This window comes from Ischnura elegans, chromosome 9 (genome assembly GCF_921293095.1).
Source record: "Ischnura elegans chromosome 9, ioIscEleg1.1, whole genome shotgun sequence".
NCBI lineage: Eukaryota > Metazoa > Arthropoda > Insecta > Odonata > Coenagrionidae > Ischnura > Ischnura elegans.
In genome coordinates, this window is record NC_060254.1 from 80316958 (window position 1) to 80339281 (window position 22324).

At 38.1% G+C, this 22324-nt stretch overlaps 2 protein-coding genes across 3 annotated transcripts in view; one reads left to right on the forward strand and one right to left on the reverse strand.

The window, feature by feature from the left end:
• The window catches only part of LOC124165204 (TBC1 domain family member 9B), a 38988-nt gene extending 35647 nt beyond the window's left edge, over window positions 1-3341 (forward strand). The window contains exons 20-21 of one of the 2 annotated variants that reach the window (XM_046542482.1): window positions 1085-1442; window positions 2308-3341. In XM_046542482.1, coding sequence (XP_046398438.1) covers window positions 1085-1399 — 315 coding nt within the window. In that variant the 3' untranslated portion in view covers window positions 1400-1442; window positions 2308-3341. Of the gene's footprint in view, window positions 1-1084 lie in introns of both variants that reach the window. The other variant, XM_046542481.1, reaches the window with a different exon arrangement.
• A 5674-nt stretch (window positions 3342-9015) lies between these two features.
• LOC124165700 lies at window positions 9016-12485 on the reverse strand. The gene is made up of 4 exons (XM_046543187.1): window positions 12301-12485; window positions 12040-12221; window positions 11681-11905; window positions 9016-9491 (listed from the first exon to the last, which is right to left on the reverse strand). Exons 2-4 carry the CDS (start codon window positions 12211-12213, stop codon window positions 9312-9314), a joined length of 579 nt encoding a protein of 192 aa, XP_046399143.1. The 5' UTR covers window positions 12214-12221; window positions 12301-12485; the 3' UTR covers window positions 9016-9311.
• Window positions 12486-22324: the final 9839 nt, after the last annotated feature.

A 22324-nucleotide genomic window follows, 5' to 3' on the forward strand; every position in this document is an offset into this window, starting at 1 on the left:
AGAGTTGCTGGCTAACACGCGCATTTAAAGGTTCGTCAGTTTGTCTCTCTTGCCAACATTGTTGCAAACTGTTGTAGCCGCTTCCAAACGAGCCGTCTTTTTGCCTGCTGCTGTCCACGGTATGGCGCTGTTCTCTCAACTTACCATTGACCTTTATGGATCTCTTCAAATGAGTTGAATCGCGCTGTTGATGGCACAGCGTCCATTTCAATCCGGCCCGGCGATGGGCTGTCTATGGCATGATATACAACATGTTATTTAAACTTTTTTATTGGCAAATAAAATTATGGAGACAATCTTAAGTTTTTTTTTACAGAGCTTACCTGCTAATTTTGATCTTTAGTGAAATTATTTTCGTTCATTTCTTGTGGTTGCTCATTTAAATTGCCATTAATTAAGATAATAAGAGTTCATCCTTGGAACCTACCATCAAGAACCAATGGGGGGATAACCGAACTGGTACCTAGAACCAAAAAAATTTAAGAACTGACTCATCCTTACTTTTTTATTGCTGTATTTATCCTGTTATGATCCCCTCCTATTTTTGAGAATTCAAATTAAAGAAAAAAGGGAAAGATCCACGGAGAAAAAAATCATTCGCCTTGACCGGGATTCGAACCCCGATTTCCGGTCGAGTGCTTTAGCCAGGTAAGCTACCGAGGCGTCATTCTTCCCTGTGGATATTTTCGGACACTACCGGACAAGATGTAACTGGACTGCTGAGCATATGATGCCACAAGCAGTCCAAATCATGCGCACAGCGCCACAGCCGGAGAGCAGGCCCGGACATAGAACACAGGAGTGTTCGCTCTAGACTAGTTTAAAGTATACCGGGACTAGCCGCGGTGGCATTGCGGGTGACTCCCGTAAAAGTTATCACCGCGGCTAGTCCCGGTATACTTTAAACTAAAGAAAAATGATTCACTCCCACTTGATTTTTGTCACCCCCAACACTTTTTCTCTCGGAGATTTGGGTCTAAAGGGGGAAGATTTTCCCAGAAGATGGTAATTTTTTATAATTTATTCTAAATGTTTGCTATTACACTCCAAGTAATTATTTTTCTTATTTTGATGGATTTATTAGAATCAGGATAGAAATGGTAATGCGTCAGCTGTGGAGTCGTCTTCATCACATATCAGCCAGGGAGATGGAGTGGAAAATTTCTCAGATGATGTGAATCAGAATGCTGAGACAGTTGCTCTAGTTGCGGATGATCCAAGTGCAGTGTGTCCCTCGGAGGTTGAAGAGCTGTCTGATTGGTCCATAGGAGTGGAACAATGGGTGGCCACAGTGCTCTCACGTAGAGAGCTTTCAGACTTTTTTGAAAGTTGCCCGGATCTTTCTAAGGCAATTGCTATGTACAGAGAGAACAAAAGGGCCCCAAGACAAGAAAAGTGACAATCTGTCATTGTATTTTGTGTTGATTACCACTCTCAATGAGGTAAGTATCACTGAAAAGCATTTATTGCCTTTGGGAAGAGAGATTTGTTGCTCAAGCATAGTGACTAATTGTTTAATCATGGCATGGTTTATGGTCTTCTTACTTCATTGGCCCACATGTGTTGTTGTTGATGTTTTTGTTTTTATTATGTGGTTGGGGTACATTTTAATGTTTTATTGGTCTCTTTGGCCTCGGAAAGTTTCTTGCAATTTTATATGCATTGTTGCTTGTTGATTTTTTTGCCAAATTTCTCCAAGGGATGTTGGGTCGAGTCCTTGTGTCCGTATGTTGAAGAGGCTTATTCAAAATATGTATGCTCAAATTATCATTTGCATTTCAAATATTACCACTGGTTGTGTCACACCTTGTGTTAAACATTCATAAGAATTATGTAGTTAATTTTTTGTTGTCGACATTGTTCGTGTTGTTGTGTGAGTGTTTTTTTCCTTTGTTCTGGTGTGCAAATAATGGCAGTCCATGGAAATTGTGTTTTGTCTTTGGTTCGTCAGTCTTTATGTGCCCTGATATGAGGCTGCTTTCCAATTGTAGCACAGTTTAAGCCTCCAATTTTACAATGATGATGAACAGCATGCATTCTGTATGAAAAAAATTGTTATATTAACACTTGCCATTAAAAAAAACCATTGGTGCATTCCCCATTTTCTCCTCAAGGAGGTATCTGGTTACTTTTCTTTCATGCGTTTGTCAGCAGAAAGCCTTGTGCTGATCCTTAAGTCAGACCAAGATTAATGACTCCCAGAGAGCAATGAAAGTTTTATGTATAATCATTGTTAATGAGTTCAAAATTTGTTTCTAGTGTTAAAATCAATGTCTCTATGTTGCCACATTATTCATCCTTTGCCAGGGTTGTGAACTTGATCACAGCTGAGATCCTATAGTCAGAAGAATGTCCTCACACATGCAGTGCCGTGTGGTCATAAATGAAAAATTTAAAGCTGCGGAATGCAGTTGAAGCCACTTGATGAATTCTATGACTGGAAGGAAATTGATCTGAAGTACTCGGTTAGTGATCATGATTTCAGTACTGCATTTTTTGCAATGTGCAATATGATAAAACTGAGATTGTATTGCATTTTGTCCATAAGCTCCTCTCTCAGGTGTATGATAAGACTATTCTTGTAAATATAAAAAGTTGCAGCTACTTGCCAGCAGAGCAGGGAAAGAATGGTATGATATATCGTATGAAACTATTTTTTATATTTTATCAAATATGTTTAGAGAAATGCTTAAAATACCAAGGTTTGTATATTCTTGTATCTAAGTACCTGTATTAGATATGTAAGCATGTTATGATGTTGCAAAGTCTACAATGTGATATTCATTCATGGAGTAATTACAGATTTCCTGCCATGTTATTACTATACCTTGTTTAATGAAACTCTTAATCATTCCCATTGCATATATGTTTTGTGTACGAGCCCCCTGTTTTAATATTTTATTGAAATATGTATATAAATTAAGGAAGGAATTATAAAGTGAGGTTGAGAGTTATTCTTAGTCCTTATTTATGTATTTACTTCTAAATATGGAGTGTGGTGAATCAGAATTGTTTTGTTGTTAGAAACGAGAGGTTTGCAAAGTGAATGGTAAATTTTATATTTCCATTATTTAGCATTTTTATGAAGTGATTCCTCTCCTTGTCATTGGAGATGTTGCATTTTTGATTACAAAAGCTCTTTACTAGGGCCATTCCATGAAAACATGTGTCAGCTATTAAAAATAACCTTGATATCCCAGAATGCTCCATAATAGGCTGTTCATCAATGTGGCTCAGGCCTTCTATTGAGTGGTTGTTTTGAAATTCATGTTATGCTATGTAACTCCCAAGTTTTGTATTCGAATTTTCATGAAATATCAGAAAGAAAAAATAACTAAAAATCTTATTTCAAATTTTTCCAAATTCACGTCCAACTTAATTTTAGTCTGCATGAAATGGAAGGAGGGAGCCAAGTGAAGGTCATAGCCATAAACAGGGCCCAGCTATTAGAGAAATCCTCTCTCCTGGAGTGCATGGAATGAGGAAAGCAGTTAACTTACTGTAGAAGCAACAACCCAGGTACCTATGTTATTTTGGTCTAATGTACGGAATGTGTACATCAGGTCCTTGACTTACTAACAAGATACAGTAGAAGATTGAGAATCCTTAATTCTTGGGACCGGAGACATTCTGGATTAACGATATTTCCAGGAAATAGATCAGTTACCTGTACGGAGGTGACACTGCTACATGGAAAATATTTTTTTCGGAATGAGTGTTGGCATCAGGGGAAATGATGCATAGTTGAGTAAAGGAGCAAGTAAAAAAAAAAACAATCGAATTCATAAAACTTATGATTAAACTTGATCAAAAAATTCAAAATATTTGAAAAATTTCTTCGTCCGTAAATCGCCAAGGTGAATAAGTTTAGTGAGTAATCTTGATGAGACCATTGGTAAATGGGAGAAAAATGTACTACATTTTTAAAATATGACTGGACCATCAACATTTTGCCCCTCAATATTTTTCAACGTACATGTCGCTAATTCCATGTCATTTTCACGACTACTAACATAAAATTATCGGTAATTATTGAATCCTTCGATTGGAGCTAATCTGGCTTTGAATATGTTACCATAAATAATAGCCAATAGTGAATTTTAACTCCTTAAATTTAATATTAGTAGTCACAGCTAATCTTATAAGAATGACTATTTTGGAAAAACTATGTATATGGCATTAATTTCATAAACTATCTTCGTCGTGTCTGCATGACCTATACGGAGAGAGGCTCTTCATGCTGCAAGTACAATTAAAAATACTGCAAGGCTCTTGTGCTTGAAGCAACCGGCTATTTCACTCTTTGATTAAAAAAAAAGAAATGAACTTCTTGTTGGAAGAGAGTACTTTGACTTGTGAAAGCGGTATCTGAAGAACCTTGTTTCAAAGAAAATGTTGATTCTCACTGCTTCAACATGAGTGCATGCAAATAAAACAAATCAGTAGAAAAATCGCCACATCTAGGTATCCCAAGTCACATGATATATTTTACAGAAGAAAATGGCAAATTAGTTGACTAGCTCTCGCAGGATTGGCGTGAATACTATTTGGCTCTGAGATGGCAATTAACCCCTCAAGCGCGGCAGGCATTTAATTAAATCCCATCCCAGCGGCTGGATGAGATTTAAATGACTTCGCCTTTTTGGCATACTATCATTCAATAATTTATATCTTTCATAATATACCATCAATATCGTTGAAATTTTTGTGTAAACTTGCATAATATAATGCGCTACTATATAATAATTTTTCGAGCGATTTGAATAAATATTTATTGTTTTATGTATCTCCATCTATGAACTAATGAATAAATTTTCAGTTTTGAAAGATTTAAATTTGGTTTCGAATAAGCTGCGAGATCTCTAACATTCCATGCATTTTTAAAATACAATTACATGATGTTTTTTAGTTATTTGGGGTTGAAAATTTCATTACGGATTGGATAATTTCGATAGGATTACCCGTTTCGCCTACTTGAAAATTTACCACTTTGCTCATTCCTCTGACTTTGTTCTATTATTACTGTATCATTTCATATAGGTAATCACGTGCTAATGTTTCAAACAACAATATGTGAATATTCAAATGATTTTACCTTCGAAAATCTGTGTGACATGATTTGAAGCAATCCAAACATAATCCTACTGCACATTTTTCACACCAGTACACGAAGTCTCTTCATTTCCCATATTAAGCACAAACTGCACACCTCCTTTGAGACTTTCATTTCTTCCCAGCTGCAGGAATTGTCCTTAGGAAATGTATTTCTGTGAGTCTTGGTACTACATTGTGTAAGGAGTGACGGCCATGTCCAAACAGTCCGTATGAAGTTCGATATTTCAAAAATCGAGCTCGACCAATGGCATGCGAAATGATAAGTCAATTTTTTATGCGTGTTTTTCCTGTGAACAACATGAGAATTTAGGACTGCGGCATTCAATAGTCTCCTAAATAACTTCATGCACCACTTGTTATGGCGCTTTCTTTCCCTTAGGTACGAATGCAATAACAGGTCCTTGAAATTCGCCCCACCAATGAATTCATTATAGCCTACACAAAAACAGACTTCAGAGTCTCTTTTTTGCCTTTCAATACTATTCCCATTTCGTAGGATCCCCAATTATAAATAAAAATACCACACACAGGAATTACACCCAATGAGAATTTCAACACACCGCCTGAAAGAACACCACACAGCATGAGTGACTCTAGTGGACTGACAGCACGTTTCGAAGCTCCATCAGGAGACGAGAAAATATCTAGAGGGGGTCCTGGTATACGCTGTCTAGAAGGAATCTTATCTTAGTTGATTACTGTCCTGAAAAAAAAAAATAAATGCAGAGCAAAGCACATGGCCCCTTCGCTTAGGACTAACGAGGGGGACCAAAACACAAACCAACTCGAGGTGAAGAGACACAAGGACAAGACGGAGAGAAGGCAGTGAGCTTAGCAGATACCATATCTTAAGCTTAAGTAGCTGACCCTTCTTGATGTCTCACAAGCAGAATAGGCGGCAGTTTTCAAGATAGTACAGTTGAAGGAAGGAGTTGAGTGTTTGGACCGAATTCGTCAACGGTTTAAAACGGAATTTCATCGAAACATTTAAAAATACCCTGAAGGTATAAAGTCGCTATGAATATTTTATTGGAGAGGGAAAACATTTCTTCAAAAGATAGATCAATTAGTTTTAATTTAAAATACAATATCTGGCAGAGAAAAAATATTATATACAGTAGGTCAGGAAGCATACTGGGTACGCATGATGGCGTTGACTGGTTAAACCACTTAGATTGCTGCATTTTTGGTGATGAAACTTCGAAGAATAGAAGTTTCAAAAAGATTGGGAAAACCTTCCGTTGTTTAGATCCTTCCGTTATTTAGATTTCCAGATTATCAATCTTCTACTGTATGTTCTTATGACTATAAAATAAAAATGAGATTAAGTATGAATATTTTTGTGTGACCATAAATTGGAAAGTAGGTGAAGTAGGAATATTAGCTTTTATAAAACTTAATTTTTTTATCTGACGAGAAATCCTAGTAAAAAAAACATGGAGATGCAAAATACGAAGTAAAAGGTGAACATGTATACGTATGAGAAGCTAAGTAGTATCTCTACTACCAGTGATAATACAATAGACTCGTTAATACGAACGACGTTATTATAAAGTTCTCGTTATTACGAATAAAATAGTTGGTCCCGACGAAAACCCCGATCTAAGATGTAGTAAGAGAAACATTATTACAACAGTTTCGTTTTTAATAAATTACGAACCTCAGTTCCGGTCCCGGCGGTTATAAAATGTACTTTATTATGAATTTCCACGGATAAGAAACGGCATTTAGGTGGATATTCACTACACTAAGTTTTAAAAATCGCGCCACGTTTAAGTTCTCGTGTACTGTGCCCAAAAGCGTCAATTATGGTTCTTTAATTCAGTTTTCACTCAACATCATATAATAAGCTTCATTCCTGTTGAGTTCTGGTGACCCACTCAAATCCGCTCGTAAATTGGACGCACAGTTGATCCTCTTCATACGCACGTTCGATTTACGAATTTTCAGAGATAAAAGCATTCAAAATGTTCAAATTTCGAAATTTGCGCCTTTCGATTTAGCCGATGTTACGCGGTTTGGCGTTGGGAAACTGTAACTGTTGGCACAATCTAAACAAAATGTCATCAAACAAAGAATCATTGAATCCGGTGTGAATTTAGGAACTGTTCAGCGTTTCGACCGTTCTTCGTCACCACAGGGAGCTATTTTTTCGGCTCCGGATGCATCGCACGCCAAGCTAGAGCAGTTCGTCACAATCGTGAGGTAGCGCATAAGTGTAATTCAGTGTTGCATTATTCAAGATAACAGTACCTTTCGATACCTTGCAAACAGCCCGGCCGGCGAGAGTTGTCCGATGACGGCACAATAGGCGGATAACCCTGTGCCAGCACGGTTTACAGCCAATCGCTGTCCCCCAAACGTACCTTACACCCTCGCCTAGTCATACAACGTTGTCAAATGCGTAAGGAACACCGAAATGGGCCTGATCCACCAAAACAAGCCCTTTCTTCGAATCACCAAAGCAAGTGATTCTTCCTCTGGGTCCTTCGCGCTCGTTGTCCCTTCCCACTCATTTCTTCATGGAACTCTTTGTAGGCGTTTACCTTTCTTACCTAGCAGCCTTGCCTCCTACCCCGACCTATACCATTCTGCTTGTCATCTGAAAACTCTCGGCACCCGGACTGTAGGTTTATCAACTTCGGAACAAGGTCTTGGAACGCATCTAGTTCGTATACTGGACTTAGTGTATTCGGGAAGGTATCAACCCTCGATTGCATCATGCCGCATTCTTCTGTTGAGAAACTAAAACGAATTTTCCATTTTATATATATATATATTTCCGCGTTATTTAATCGCGTTTATATACGGTTATTTTCGACGGTTCTTGTAAGAAACCTTCATACAAACTTCGTTATTACGAACCTTCGGTTTTTCGGTCCCGTGAACTTCGTAATAACGAGTGTCTACTGTAATAGCTTTCGCTAGAGGACGTTGCTGTCATAATGGGGTGCTCTCATAAAATTAAAATAGCTATTTTTTTACATGTATTGATAAGTAAGTTGAAGTTATTAAGGTTTGCAAAATATGACTTCATAATTCTCAATATTCTTGTTATTTCGGAGCTTCAAAGTTCGCGAAAATCACTAAATTCTTTTGCGCTACAAAAACGTCCTGTGACGTCAGAGTGCGAATAAGCAGATTCGCTCCATGGCAATAACAAACAGTAACGACCATAACAAACAGCTATGACGATACTGATTCATAACATTAAAGGGTGTGTCAAAAACAGTTGCGAATGGTTCTAAAGACTTTACGATGCACGTATTGCGAGATGGCTGAATCCGACTTCGTTAAGGCGCATTCTAGGAACATTTTGAAGGTAGATTAATTCATGGTCACATATTCTTCTCTGGCAATGAAGATTTCGCGGGGTTGAGAAGCCGGGAAATTTAAACGTAAGATAAATTAAATGAACTATTTCGTTCAATAGTAATCTATAGCTCGTTTTGTATCTCATTTAATTACTGTCATTTACTCATTGCTTTGAGATGCATAGATTTATATGCTATGAGAGATCCATAGATTTTTCTAAAACTGGGGCAAACAGTCTACTGGCACCATGTAAACGTTTTGTTTACTGGACTCTAACACGCTCAGCCAACATGGCGATGTGTCGTTTGAAGCGCAAGATTACTATACGACTTTCAAAGTGGAATTATGCGAATAATGCGCATGTTGGAGAAGAACTGCTTTCACTATAATTTTTAGCGTAGAGGATACTTTTTTATTGCATAATCACCCATTTTCAGTGGAATTCCCCATTCTGTTCACCCCAACCAAACTTAATTTTAGTCCTCTAAAATGTCAGTGAACCAGCACACAAAAATCATTTATCATGTAGCTATTATCATAGGATTAGTAAACAAGTAAGATGTATGTATAAGTTAACAAAAAGAATTGAAAAATCATCTGGTTTATTGCATTGGTTGGTAATTCTAATTATTATGAATACCAAATTCGCAGTGAACACATAAATAATTCCTTAGTAATAACATGCTTATTACACGAAGTTTGAATCATTGAATGCAAATATATTTTATCTCCACAGGGCAATAGATGTTTTGCACATTGAGATTTAACACATAAGAACTATCCTTTTGATGCATCCAATTTCACTTCAGGCACACTTCACAATCAAGTTCGATTTTGACTACATGACTACTTTGATAGCACACAGCAAATACCATACAACACTACTTAAGTCCTCCATAGAGCCGAGGAACATCTGGTTCCTCAGCTAAAATAGTTTCTTCTATTTTTACATTCTCCACAACAATAGCTCTGTTAGCAGGTCCTTGCTTCACAATGAGGGGAATTGTTGTGGGAATCTTCTCTGGTGAAATCTTTCCTTTCAGAGCAGCTTTACTTAATTCCTGAATAAAGAAATGGCAGTTAAAACATTAATTACTGAATACTTATGTATAAATAGAGATAATAATACCAACACTTTGACAATTTGATGCCAATTGCTTACATGATTTCTTTCTTGAACACTCAACTATGGCATTTTGTGTGTGCAATGAGTATCATGGTTTTGATTTACAATCGTTTCCTCCAAATACAATTTTTAAATTACGTCAGCCAAAGCGAGAGAATTTGGGAAGGTCAACACCATTTCAATTGCCTCTTAACCACAGATAAGGTATCTTAAATATCATTGACTGCAAGGTCTAAAATCCACATTTTCAATGATATATTAACGTTAAATGTTATTTTTAATGAATGCTAAATAATATGTTAATTCACTTCATCATTTTTGGAAATGATGGAATACCATTTTCCCAATTAAAAATAAAATATTTGATAATATTCTCAAAACTTGGTTTGCATAAATGTCCCAATGGATATTCATTCAGAGTAATCAGATGTCCAAGACACCAAGTTAATTAGTTTGTTATGCTCAGATTGCAAGAACAAAACTTCCATTACTTTAAAAATATGACCCTGGGGAATCATTTGTGTACTAAGGAATATGTAATTAGTTCTGTTTGCCATTCATCATGCCACAAAATGCAGTTTTTGTCAATGATCAACGAAGATATCATATTGCCCAAAAATTTTATTATAACAGCTTACTACATGTGTTTGATTGGTACACAATCACCATCAGTACCTGATGATGATTGTCTATCATTCGAAACACGTGACTGTGTATCAATTGTGTAACAATCGTAACACATGTCGTAGACTATTATAATAAAATTTGTGGGCAGCATGTTATCTTCGTTGATCATTAGATATGTATGTTGTTCTATCTTTCCGCAAAAAGTTAACCTTGTTTTTGCCAAGTTGTCAGAGTCCTCCAGTACGATCATGTATCCCAACTTTCAGTCCCAGAGATTATGAAAGGAGGGGAGACTAAGCAGCAAGACAGGCAGAGTTCTACTGTTTGAAAAAAGACCCAATTACAAGCCTAGGGTATTTGGAAGTAGCAGCCGAGAAAGGTGCAAGAGGATTTGGTTGCCAATGGTCACCCATGGGAGAGGAAGAACTCAGAATTCAGTGGAAGAACTAAGTGGATATTTGATGCAGGTAAATAGTTAATATCACTAAGGGCAACATGAGCATCAAACACGTTGACTTGGTGCATAAATGTAGGAAATTTTGATTTTGACAACACAAGGGTTCATATAGTGTTTTAACTGAATAGTACTTAAGATGAGTCAGTAACGAAAACCATGATAAGAAAAGCTATAGGGAATTGGGTTCTGATCACTATGTGAGTAAAATGCAAGATAGACATCTAGTGAATGAGAATCATATGCACGAAAGGGAAAGCAGTGGTAGAAACTAGATGCAATGACCTTCGAAGATCCTGCTTTGCCCTCCTCCACGCTTAAAGTGTTTTAACTATGAATCCCACTAATGCCAATACCTTATCCCAAATAGGTAGTAAGATTGTTCACTTCAACCATTGATAAATTCAGAATGCAGTGAATATAGTTTATCTAGGCATTTATCGCAAAAATGACATGTTATCTTCCATTTAATGTTGTCAACCAGAAGAGGTGACAAAATAATCTTATCCAGTCATTGAATAATTAATGCAATTTTTATTTTTAAGGCTCTAAGTATATGCTCTTTCCTAGATAGATGAAAGTGTAACCATGAATACAGCATACAATATAAATATTGATAGTTTTTTCATTCCGCTGAAGCGAGGCTACTAAGAGAAATTCTGGGCACTAGGGCAAAATGGTTTCTAGTGAAAAGTAATTTGCAAGACCCTCTCTGGTCAGGATTAAGTCTATTCGCTGTAAATAATAATACATCCATATTATTTTTGTCCTTCATCAACAAACGATTCTTCAAACAAGAATATTCCTTAACGTGGGGAATATTAGAATAAAAAATCTATAATTTTTCAATTAAAGAGAAATTATGGTGTACTCATTCATTATGATACAATTTTGCAAGAAGGAAATGTAGCATGCAGAGCATTTGGTCACACCTTTCTTCGACAGGTATTCAAAACGAAGGGGCAAGAGCAAATTAAGGCAGTGTCACGCAAAACATTAGATGCATCAACATAGTTCGAGGATTAAATTATTTCAGTACTAACCAATAGTAAAGGAGGTATAGGCATTTCTTTGGGCACGACCCTCTTCGCAGAGTACGTTGAAGTCGACTGTACTTCCTGTTTTACACCTTTCACATACTCCTCCTCTTCGTCTTTAGGTATAAGCCTGTAGTCAGTTTTGTACGAGGTTTTCATAATTTTGGTAATCTCTGGATCTTTCCGTCCTCTAAATACTCTTTCCACCCACACGGCAACTCTTCGGGAAGGCTGACAACCAAAAATAACAGGTAAATGCTAGATGAGCCAAAAAGTATTGGTTACATAGAAACCTACAGAGTACGGCATGTGACACGCACAACTTATTAATTTTAGACACTTGGTAAAGATAATGATTGATTTACCTGGTTTTCCAGTGCCTCAACTTTTACAATTCTCATGTAACTAGGTTCCGGATACCTTTCGAATCTGCTTCTTACAACCATTCTTCCGACTCCAAAGTTCTTCAAATTTCCCACTATTTCCCAAAGACTTTTTCCTCGAAAAGAAGTTGTCCTTCCGATGTATACGTAAGGCATTTTTACTGCTGAAGATGGTCCAAATTTTATTTTATAAACGGCGCCTCAGCCGATTCAGCAACAAATCAACTGCGGCTTTTGTCTTACCTAAGCACTAACTCATGAAACTTAAATAAGTAGAATCACAAATTTAAATGGGCATCCATAATACTTTACTGCATTCACCGCAGTCCGTCATCCGCTGAATTTACTCGCATGACAATATTTCTCTTTAATTCTTTCGGTAGCTGACCAGTGACCACTGAATTCACGTGTTGACGCTTGACCAAGGGGGCGACAGAACTGCGATATATCGTATAGAAAACCTCTTTCGATTCGATTTTTCCGGAGCCCCAGTGGTCCAACGGCCTACCCAACATAGAGGCGCTGGTGTAGCCTGTTTTTCTGTGCAGTAATGAACTGGGGGCTGCCATATTGAATCTCGATGTAAACAAACGTGATATTGAGGCTTATTGATAGTCATTAGTGTTAACTGCAGACTTTTTTTATTGCTTATAGTGTCCCTTACGATTTTGGAATGTGCTCGATGAAGGATACGAGTCTCAATGATCTTGGTTATTGCAAAATTGCATGGGTATGAAATGTATTTGGTGATGAAAATGTGAGTAATTCTGTTTCCTTCATTATTCCATTTTGATTTCAACCTGTGATTAGCTAACCTTTTCTCATGTTTTCAAAATTTTATGGTGTCTTGTATTCCTTATATTTCAATATGTTTTTCATTGTACTTGCAGTTTTTCTAGTGTTCAAACTACTCATTTATCGCTAGTGCTATGCTTTCGTTTGTTTAATGCTAATCATTTTGTTGGTTATGTATGTAATTTGCTATTTCAACTCTGTCCTTTCAACTGTTTAATTGTCATTAATTGAGCATTATTCATTAAGTGTTCTACGATGTTTACATTTCTTAAAACTTTAATCTCTTTCATTTTGAAGTAAGAACTTAATTTCTACTACATTGGTATAAAATATTCTTCACTTTTCTCGTTTTCTACTTTTGGAATACTTTCTTTCGTATAAGTGATTGATATTAACTTATAAGAACCTTTCATTTTAAGACTCCTCTGCCAAGATATGTTGCATATCTTAATGGGTACTCATCATGAACAACTTCCTACGAAATAATGTCCTCCTTTCATAATTAAATAATTATCTACCATGAAATGATATCCAAACTTGCATGCTTATTTCTAGTGAAGTATTGTTATGGTCTATGGTTTCAGGATTAGCATTGTTTTCCCTGTACCAGAGCTATTGCAAGATACATCTACCTCAAGGAAAATTGGGTCACCCTCTTTGTCTATAACTGTGGAGTGTTTACTTAAGTAATGGAATCTTTCTCCTATTACGCAAAGGCTGCTCATCTCATGTTGTCATTGATATTTGTTGCTTGTGCATCTCATGTGCTTGTAGAATGGTTAACTTTCTCAGATTTCATCTCTAGTATGTCATATTGAAATTGTTATTGTTGTATTTCTTTTGCCAGTTATTGTATCAATAAATACTAATGTCCACTGAAGTAAGTTTCCGAGATCATTATTCTTACCAACCACCAGATCGCCAGTTGACTTTGTACATTAATCTTGTATAATGGTTACTGCTTTAGTAACCTGGGGAAGTTCTTCAGGAAGATTTTCCTACATTCACTGCTTTTAAGTTTCTCGCAATTGCAGTATCATTATTAGGCCTGAATAGCACGCTCTATCGTGACGCGTAAAAAAAATTGAAACACGCGCCGAGATGTGCATTCAAACTTCGCGGCAGCATTGGACCACTGGCATAGATGGCACTGGTGTATCAAAACCTATACGCATTATCCTTATGGGTATGTCGCCCCCTTGGCTTGACGTTGTTCCGTTGTATTCCCCTCCTTGAACCGAACGGCTCACAGATGAGTAGATCCAAGTAGATCAATGATTCGTTCATACAGTAGTACGGCTGCGTACGCAAGTGGCAGCACCAACATGGTGGAAGCGGGATTTCTAATTAGGATATTCAGTGACGGTTGTAGACTTTTTTCTGGTGTAAGCGAACAACATTCTGCCTTTCTAAAAAATAACCAAAGAGGTAATAAGGATTCTATCGGAATAAATTTTGAAATAAATACAAATACGTTAGGAATAAGGGTTTAAATATCTTCATGAACTTATGATGTGCTTGCTCTTATAAATTGGATGTGATATTTTTAGAGCTTAAAATATATAAATTCCGCGTAATAAATGTAAATAAATCAATGAAGATAGCAAAAGTCGATTTTAAAGAAACTCGACCATTTGTTTATTGGCAAATGAAAACAAACCTTAGAAGTTTATGCTTAGAACATTGAAAAGAGGTTTTTCTAGGGTATAGGTATCCACTTTACATTATATTCTTACTATTACATATTTATTTAGTAGATCTAAGGATATATCTTGAAGTGGATATCAACCCTCAACCTTTGATATCCATGTCTGATTAGTTTTGAACATTGGACTGAGCACTTAGGCTCCCCCTTTTGCTTGGTGCCCTACGTGGCCACGTACTTTCCTTCCTTACAGCTTTAACCGGCCTAGAGGATAAATCATCAATGGATACGAAACCCTTGGGCGGGCTCGCGGGGTTACTCTCCTGGGCCGAGGTCTGAAGCGTTAGCTTATCACCTCTGCACCGCAGAAGGGGGAGGACTGGAAGGAACAAGGAAGGAGGCGCCGCCGCGATAGGAGCCCGACGACGCCTCCAAGGAAAGGACGGGGAAGGAAGGACGGGACGAGGAATCCTGCACCGTCACAAAGGCGGGCAGGTCCTACCACTAACGAAACCAAGCTATACGCAATTAATATGCTACCAATTTTAGTAGATTTTCCTATAAGGAAGAAAAATCTATCGATCAAATCGGTAGATAGGATAAATCATCAGTAACCTTTTGCGCAGTAATTAGTTCGACTTTGTCAGTGGACCTTATATTAACTGTAGTTTTGGGTCTCATCTCGTTGCCAACAGCCCAATGTCGTAGTCTGAAGCACTGTACAGATTGGCTTGGCTGGCATAAAGTCAGCCTTCCCTGCTGGGGCAGTAATAGGGTGGTTTCCTATTATTTTTTTATTGTCTAAATCAAAAGATTATTACTCCTGGAGTTCATATTTCATGCTTTTAGCTTTTTAAATGATGATATCTATTTTTTGGGATTAAATCAACAGTGAAAATTTTCAAGAGCGCGAAAACGCAACGGCTAAGTATGAATGCAGGGAAAAGCCTGTGTGAGGTCTGGCTGCTGCTGTGTGATGCCTCCTGGGTGCGAGGCTATGAACGCCGCAGGCTGCTGAGCATAGCGGTAGCATACCCTGCTAGCAGGTAGCTCTTGGCTTAAATAAGGATTATTAATACCCTATCAAACAAAGGAAACTTTCTAACCATAGGCAATTTTGATAGGTGATTATTAAGAAATGTTTCCTGAGCTCTTTGCCTCATGCATGCATTGGTAATCTAAGACAATGTAAAACTCCTATCTATTTGTATAGAATCTAGGTCTCAGTGACGTCACGTGGAGTGGCATCGCATGAGAGCCAATCTGGCCTTTTTCAAATGAGGTTAAAATTGACCATTACCATTCATCTATACTAGGATTTCTAAAACCAAATTGTATATTATGAATACACTAATGGTGGTTAATGAATCGCAATCAATGCCTTTCGTTTTCTTTGATGAAGGAAACTACCCTATTATGCAATGGTAGTCACTATGCAGCCCTCATCACTACCTCATCAGCGTCACACCTACACAATAGCAGCAGTCTCTTCCCTCACTTGAGGGACGGCATCACTCCAGCTGTTGATTTTTTAATATAATAGAATAACTTGTCTAAGGAAATAAAAAAGAATAAATATATTATGTACATATAGGTATTTTATTTGAACAAGTAAAAATTCAATGACACAACATAGAGGATAAAGGTTTTGAAAGTGAAAGTCTTTTGCATTAATATTTTGGGTAGGGTCTGCAACGACCATAGCAAGTTTTAACTAGTTTCATACCTTGACTGGATTTAGCGGATGTCCAGACGATCAAGGACAATGAGGATGGTCATTTGATAGCAAACTTCTGGGACGGTTGACATTTCTGGTGGTGCAGGCATTAGAATCTCTTTAGAGGGTGCAATTTTGTTCTAGGGTCGACCAGGGTTTGATGCAGGACATTTCCCTATTTCTATTGATATGCAACTTCTCTAGTAATTTAGCATAATTACAGCTTTAACCATTTTAGTGCGGCGGGCCGATATATCGGCTCTTATGTAGTATATTATATAATTTGATATAACTTATTACATTGATATATTTTATTTCAGTAAACGTAAAAATATTTTGTCAATGTTAACCAGTTCAACATCAATAATTTAAAAAAACCGCTAATGGATATGTAATAAAATATCTTCGTAATGTTTTTTTTTTCCTTGTAGCTACATTTTATGAAAATACCCTCTGCATTTCTCGCCAGTACCCCAGGAAGAAGAATAGCAGTAAGAGGGTTAACCGAGGATTGCGCTAGGATGTAGAAATCAAGGCTATACTGTCCCCCTGTCTCTACAATGTCCACTAGGTCTGATCCTCATCTATTAGAGATATTCATATATCTGAAAGGAACAATAATATATAGGATTTGATATATGTCAAGTTGTAATGTTGCCTCAGGCCTCAGATTCTTTGCTCTCAAAGTTTTACCATGTTGCATGACTTGGATCTTCTTTTGAATAGTCTTCAAGGCATATTCTATATGCTGCACTCTTGACTAGTACTGCTACCATAGCCAGCAAGTCATTCGCCAATAGGGTGGTTTCCTATTACTTTTTTATTGCCTAAATCGAAAGATTATTACTCCTGGAGTACGTATTTCATGCTTTTAGATTTTTAAAATACGATATCCTTTTTTCGCGATTAAATGAAAGTGAAAATTTTCAAGCGTGCGAAAACGCGACGGGTAAGTATGAATGCCAGGAAAAAACTCCGCGTGACGTCGTTCTGCTTCCCACTGCCGCAAGTGAGGTGACCTTGGCACGAGGCTCTGAGCGCTGATACGATGCAGGATGCTAGCAGGTAGCTGAGTACCATGCTAGCTGGTAGCGCTTGGCTTAAATAAGGATTATATATACCTTATCAAACGAAGAAAACTTTCCGACCTTAGGCAGTTTTAATAGGTGATTATTAAGACATGTTTCCCTGAGCTCTGTGCCTCATGCATGCATTGGTAACCTCAGACGATGTTAAACTCTTATCCTCTCGTGTAGAAACTAGGTCCCTGTGACGTCAAGTGGAGTGGAATCGCATGGGCACCAATCTTGCCTTTTTCAAATGAGGTTAAAATTGACCCTTGCCGTTCATCTAAACCGGTATTTCTAAAACCAAATAATTTGTATATTATGAATACACTTATGGTGGGTAACGAATCGCAATCAATGCCTTTCGTTTTCTTTGATGAAGAAAACTACCCTATTGGCTGATCATCCACAAATCTGACAAGCATCAAAGCCCAACTTTTAACTTTGGTGTCTAACTCTTCCCTTGGCATACATATTAAAACTATTAGGCGACAGGATACAGCTGTGTCCATTGTGCTACTCCATGCTTGTCATTCAGATGGAGTGATATTTCAGGGCTCTCATGCACTATGGGATAGGACTGTCAAGAGGCATATTCTCAGCCTTCCTGAATAGAAATAGTCGAGTGATAGTTTCATAGGGGCTTTTGAATCATCTACCAACTCACCATTGGCCACCTAAAACTAATAATCGAGCTACTGAAAATCAGCCACGAATGTTCAAACAGTATTGGCTGAAAAGAACACTCCTAGCAATTTAAGTAAATGAAAGATCGTAGCACTTTTCCACAAGAATTTTTAATGCGTACAACGCGTTTCGGCTCACTGAGCCATAATCTGGTACAAGACGCTTGAACACATGTGAAGATCCCTTTTATACCCTTGAGAAAGGAGAGTATTGGAGAAGGAGAGGATTTGACATCTTTGAGGATGGGGGGGGGGGGGGGGGGGGGGTGGGAACGGGTGTACAGTAGGGCGGATCGCAAAAATCGATTTTTTTCAAATCCATCTGGCCCAATGAAAAAAAGTTGTGGGACCGATCAAAAATAAGGCCTGAAAATTTTGAGACCTCTACGTGAACCCCTGACCCTCGCTCAAATGCGATTTAGGGGGGGAAGGTCAAAATTCGAAAAATATAAAATTTTATGGTCATTTCCTATAGATTTTGCCGAGTTACTGCCCTTCTAGGGCAAAAATTTCGTGCATTTTGACGTATCTACCATCGTTTAGCCACAAAATGCCTAATTTGAGTCCGCGTCCGCGAAGAAAATATTACAACGCCCGCGCAGCGTCGCGGATACAAGAGCTGCTAGCCGATCCCGTCCCCTCCCCGCTCGCTTCTCCCCCTCCCATGCCTCGAATGCAGCAAAATTCATCTCGCGTGTGCTGCTAGGAGGGCGTTTATCTTTGATAATATAAATCGGAAGATGGTAGAAGGTAAAAAACGGTGCGTAGTGAGACGACTTGTCCCTTATTTGGAGCCTCGTCGGCGTTAAACAAATCGATGTTACCAACTTATAGAGAAGTGATGAAATATTTTTAGATCTGCGAACGCAGGAAAGGAGCCTGCGGTCTACTAAGTGGCCTCTCGAGTGGCTATAAAGGTGTGCGAACTATGGTGACGCGCTTCTCTTCCATTGTGAATGTGACTAAATGGATTTAGCGGTACCACAGGAAGTACTATAACTTACGGAAAATTAGAATAGACAAAAAGTAGGGTTTTATTGAAGTATAAAGCTCAAACAATTTTAAAGGAACATGTTTAATTATGCGATATTTTTGCGTGTAAGTGCAAGGAGGAGCATAAGTTTCCCCCAATGAAGAAGTAGTTTGAAAGACAAGCTGACGAAAAGAAAGATGATAGCTGCTGGATTGAATCCTAAAGAAACTCGACAACTGAGGAAAAAAGGGAATAATCGGTGATCGATGAGTCAACATCGTCAATTCTTGTACGGGAAAATAGTATCAAAAATTTTCTTCATCAATTCATTCGAAGAAAATGAAATTAGCCGATTTGTATCTCTACTTTCCTCATAAAATAAACATTAAGGACTATAAACTCAAATTGGAACTTCTTCGGGGAAAATGCGTCTGCCAACTGTGATAGAGGTATATGCAAGAACCAAACAACAGCAATGATCGTTCCCGCAACTTTAGCCGACGCAAAAGTCATAACTTCGTAAGATACAGCTAGCTAGCTCAGCTAGCTTATAGCTAACATCAAAGCTAGTGTACCAGAATCACTTACGCACACAGAAAAAGATGCTACATACTGACAAATCGCTGTCGAGTTTACAAAATTATCCGAATATTAAGAAAATGTTCATCAGATTTAATACAAGCCTATGCTCATCTTCACCAGTGGAAAGACTTATTTTCACTTGCTGGGTTTATCCATTTCCCTGTGAGGGGAGCTCTGTCAGACAAACTTTTTGAAAAACTTGTATTCCTCAAGGGGAATAATTCATTCATAGAGAGCAACATTTGATAATTTTTATTTTGAAAAATCTCAAATGTATATGTGTATGTTAGAATTTTTATGTTTATTTATGTGTTAGAACTTTTTAAAAGATGTCTTAGTTTCCTTACAAGTGTATTTTGTATTTTAAAAAGTATTTAAAATACTATTTTGTATTTTGTATTTCAAATACCGAAGTCCAAAGTATTTGGTATTTTGCATTTCAAATACATTTTGTGCAGTATTTTGTATTTCAAATACTCCTCGGCCTGTATTTTGCCCAGCCCTGCCTACTGTGGATAAGAAAAGAGAGATTTCATCAAAGGGCTCCATTTTATTGGAACGAAAGACTATACTCTTGTCTGATGAAAAAAGGCAAGAGGACTTATCAATACAAGTTTAGAGGGGAATGTGTGGTGTTAATTGAAGAAACAGGGTCCCACTTTTGGAGGTTTGCTTCGCCCGTCAGAGGATTAGCAAAAGTTATAAAATTATTATTATGCGATTATCGATTCCTTTCGGAGTGAAAAGTAGATACACAAAATTAAAAAAGGAGGCATCATCCCTTTGCTATAAGCATAATTCCAACATCCCTTAAAGAGTAAACTCAACTCGGGATTCCCACCGGGTTAATTTTTCCATAATGGCCAACATTTCAATCTCCGACTCGGGGCTCATCATAAGAGATAAATTTTGTTGAATCCCGAAAAGAGTTAACCCACATCATTCGTCGGGAAAGCATTAAATCCGTGTTTCATCCCTTACTGTGGTCTATTTGCTAATTGCACTATGCTGACTTGGATTTGCGACATAAACATTGGGAGGGTAATCTAGGGACCCAATTTGCGTTGCTGCAAGGATGCGTTTGGCAACAAATCCGAGATTTTTTTAATTGCTGGGTTTTAATATCGACGTAAAGGACTACACGCTGATGATATATTGGAGAAAGACTCCGGTTCCTTCGGCTATATCTGACATTAGCGCTGTGGAAATGAAAAATCTATTAGTGAACGTTCAAAATTGAAGTTAAATATTCTTTTTATTATACATGCGGACGAGATATTCGTGAAAGAATTCACCAAAACTTTGTTGACAGCAGCGAAAGACGAGGAATGACACTGATATAAGAAATATAGACTGGAAAGAAGATAATTGAGTAATTCTTTCGTGATTGTTCCTCACCGGACGATGCTGAAACATCAAATATTAGTAAGACCAACGAAAAAAGACGCACTTGGTGTGACTTTTGGTGCATTTTGGGCGTGGAAGAGGCGAGCGGGGAGGGGACGCGAGCGGCCTTCACCCAAAATCCATTTAGACACAGCTGTCGGACAATACCGGAATAGAAGTGTATATCCTAAGTTCCCACACCTTATAGCCGCTCGAGAGGCGTCTTCATAGACCGCAGGCTCCTTTCCTGCGTTCGCAGATCTAAAAATATTTCATCACTTCTCTATAAGTTGGTAACATCGATTTGTTTAACGCCGACGAGGCTCCAAATAAGGGACAAGTCGTCTCACTACGCACCGTTTTTTACCTTCTACCATCTTCCGATTTATATTATCAAAGATAAACGCCCTCCTAGCAGCACACGCGAGATGAATTTTGCTGCATTCGAGGCATGGGAGGGGGAGAAGCGAGCGGGGAGGGGACGGGATCGGCTAGCAGCTCTTGTATCCGCGACGCTGCGCGGGCGTTGTAATATTTTCTTCGCGGACGCGGACTCAAATTAGGCATTTTGTGGCTAAACGATGGTAGATACGTCAAAATGCACGAAATTTTTGCCCTAGAAGGGCAGTAACTCGGCAAAATCTATAGGAAATGACCATAAAATTTTATATTTTTCGAATTTTGACCTTCCCCCCCTAAATCGCATTTGAGCGAGGGTCAGGGGTTCACGTAGAGGTCTCAAAATTTTCAGGCCTTATTTTTGATCGGTCCCACAACTTTTTTTCATTGGGCCAGATGGATTTGAAAAAAATCGATTTTTGCGATCCGCCCTAGTGTACAGAGTATAGACAATGGGGAAAGATACAACTACGGGATGTGGAGAACCCACGTTGGAGGGAGGGTTCTGGTCATAACTGTAAAATGACGACACGTGCGGAAGACCATAGCAAAACAGGAGGAGGGGGTGTTGAGAAGAGTGAAAAAAGGGGGGTTTAGGGTAAAAAGAGGCCGCGTGTCTTTTGAAAGTGAGAGGAGTAAGTAGCGACACAGGAAAAAAAGGCGGGGGTGAGGAGTCCCTTTGGGTTAGCTGAGAAGGAGTGAAAGTTAGCGGGGGTACAAGGGAGGAAATTGCCAGCAATAGAAAATGGTCAAATGCGTAGAGAGGATGGGCGGACGGGAAACACCCCGTGGATGTTGGGGTCACTTAAGGCGTGGGTGAGGAAAGAATTTCACCATTTGTTTTGGTGAAGGGTATCTTTAGGAGAGGGGAGTGGGTGAAAAACATTTGCTCATTCATAAGCGTATTCAAATCACTTTGTACAATTTCGAATTGCTCAAAAACATCCAGTCTTGTACCCTTACTTTCTAAATGTAAAATTTCAGGTTTAAAATTACAATAATGTAAGGTCTGAAGAA

Coding starts and splice junctions, on each gene's coding strand:
- LOC124165700 (XM_046543187.1), bottom strand. CDS start 12,213: ATGCCTTACGTATACATCGGAAGGACAACTTCTTTTCGAGGAAAAAGT. Junction 11,906..12,039: donor TTGAGGCACTGGAAAACCAG/GTAAATCAATCA, acceptor TTTGGTTGTCAG/CCTTCCCGAAGAGTTGCCGT. Junction 9,492..11,680: donor CTATACCTCCTTTACTATTG/GTTAGTACTGAA, acceptor TTCTTTATTCAG/GAATTAAGTAAAGCTGCTCT.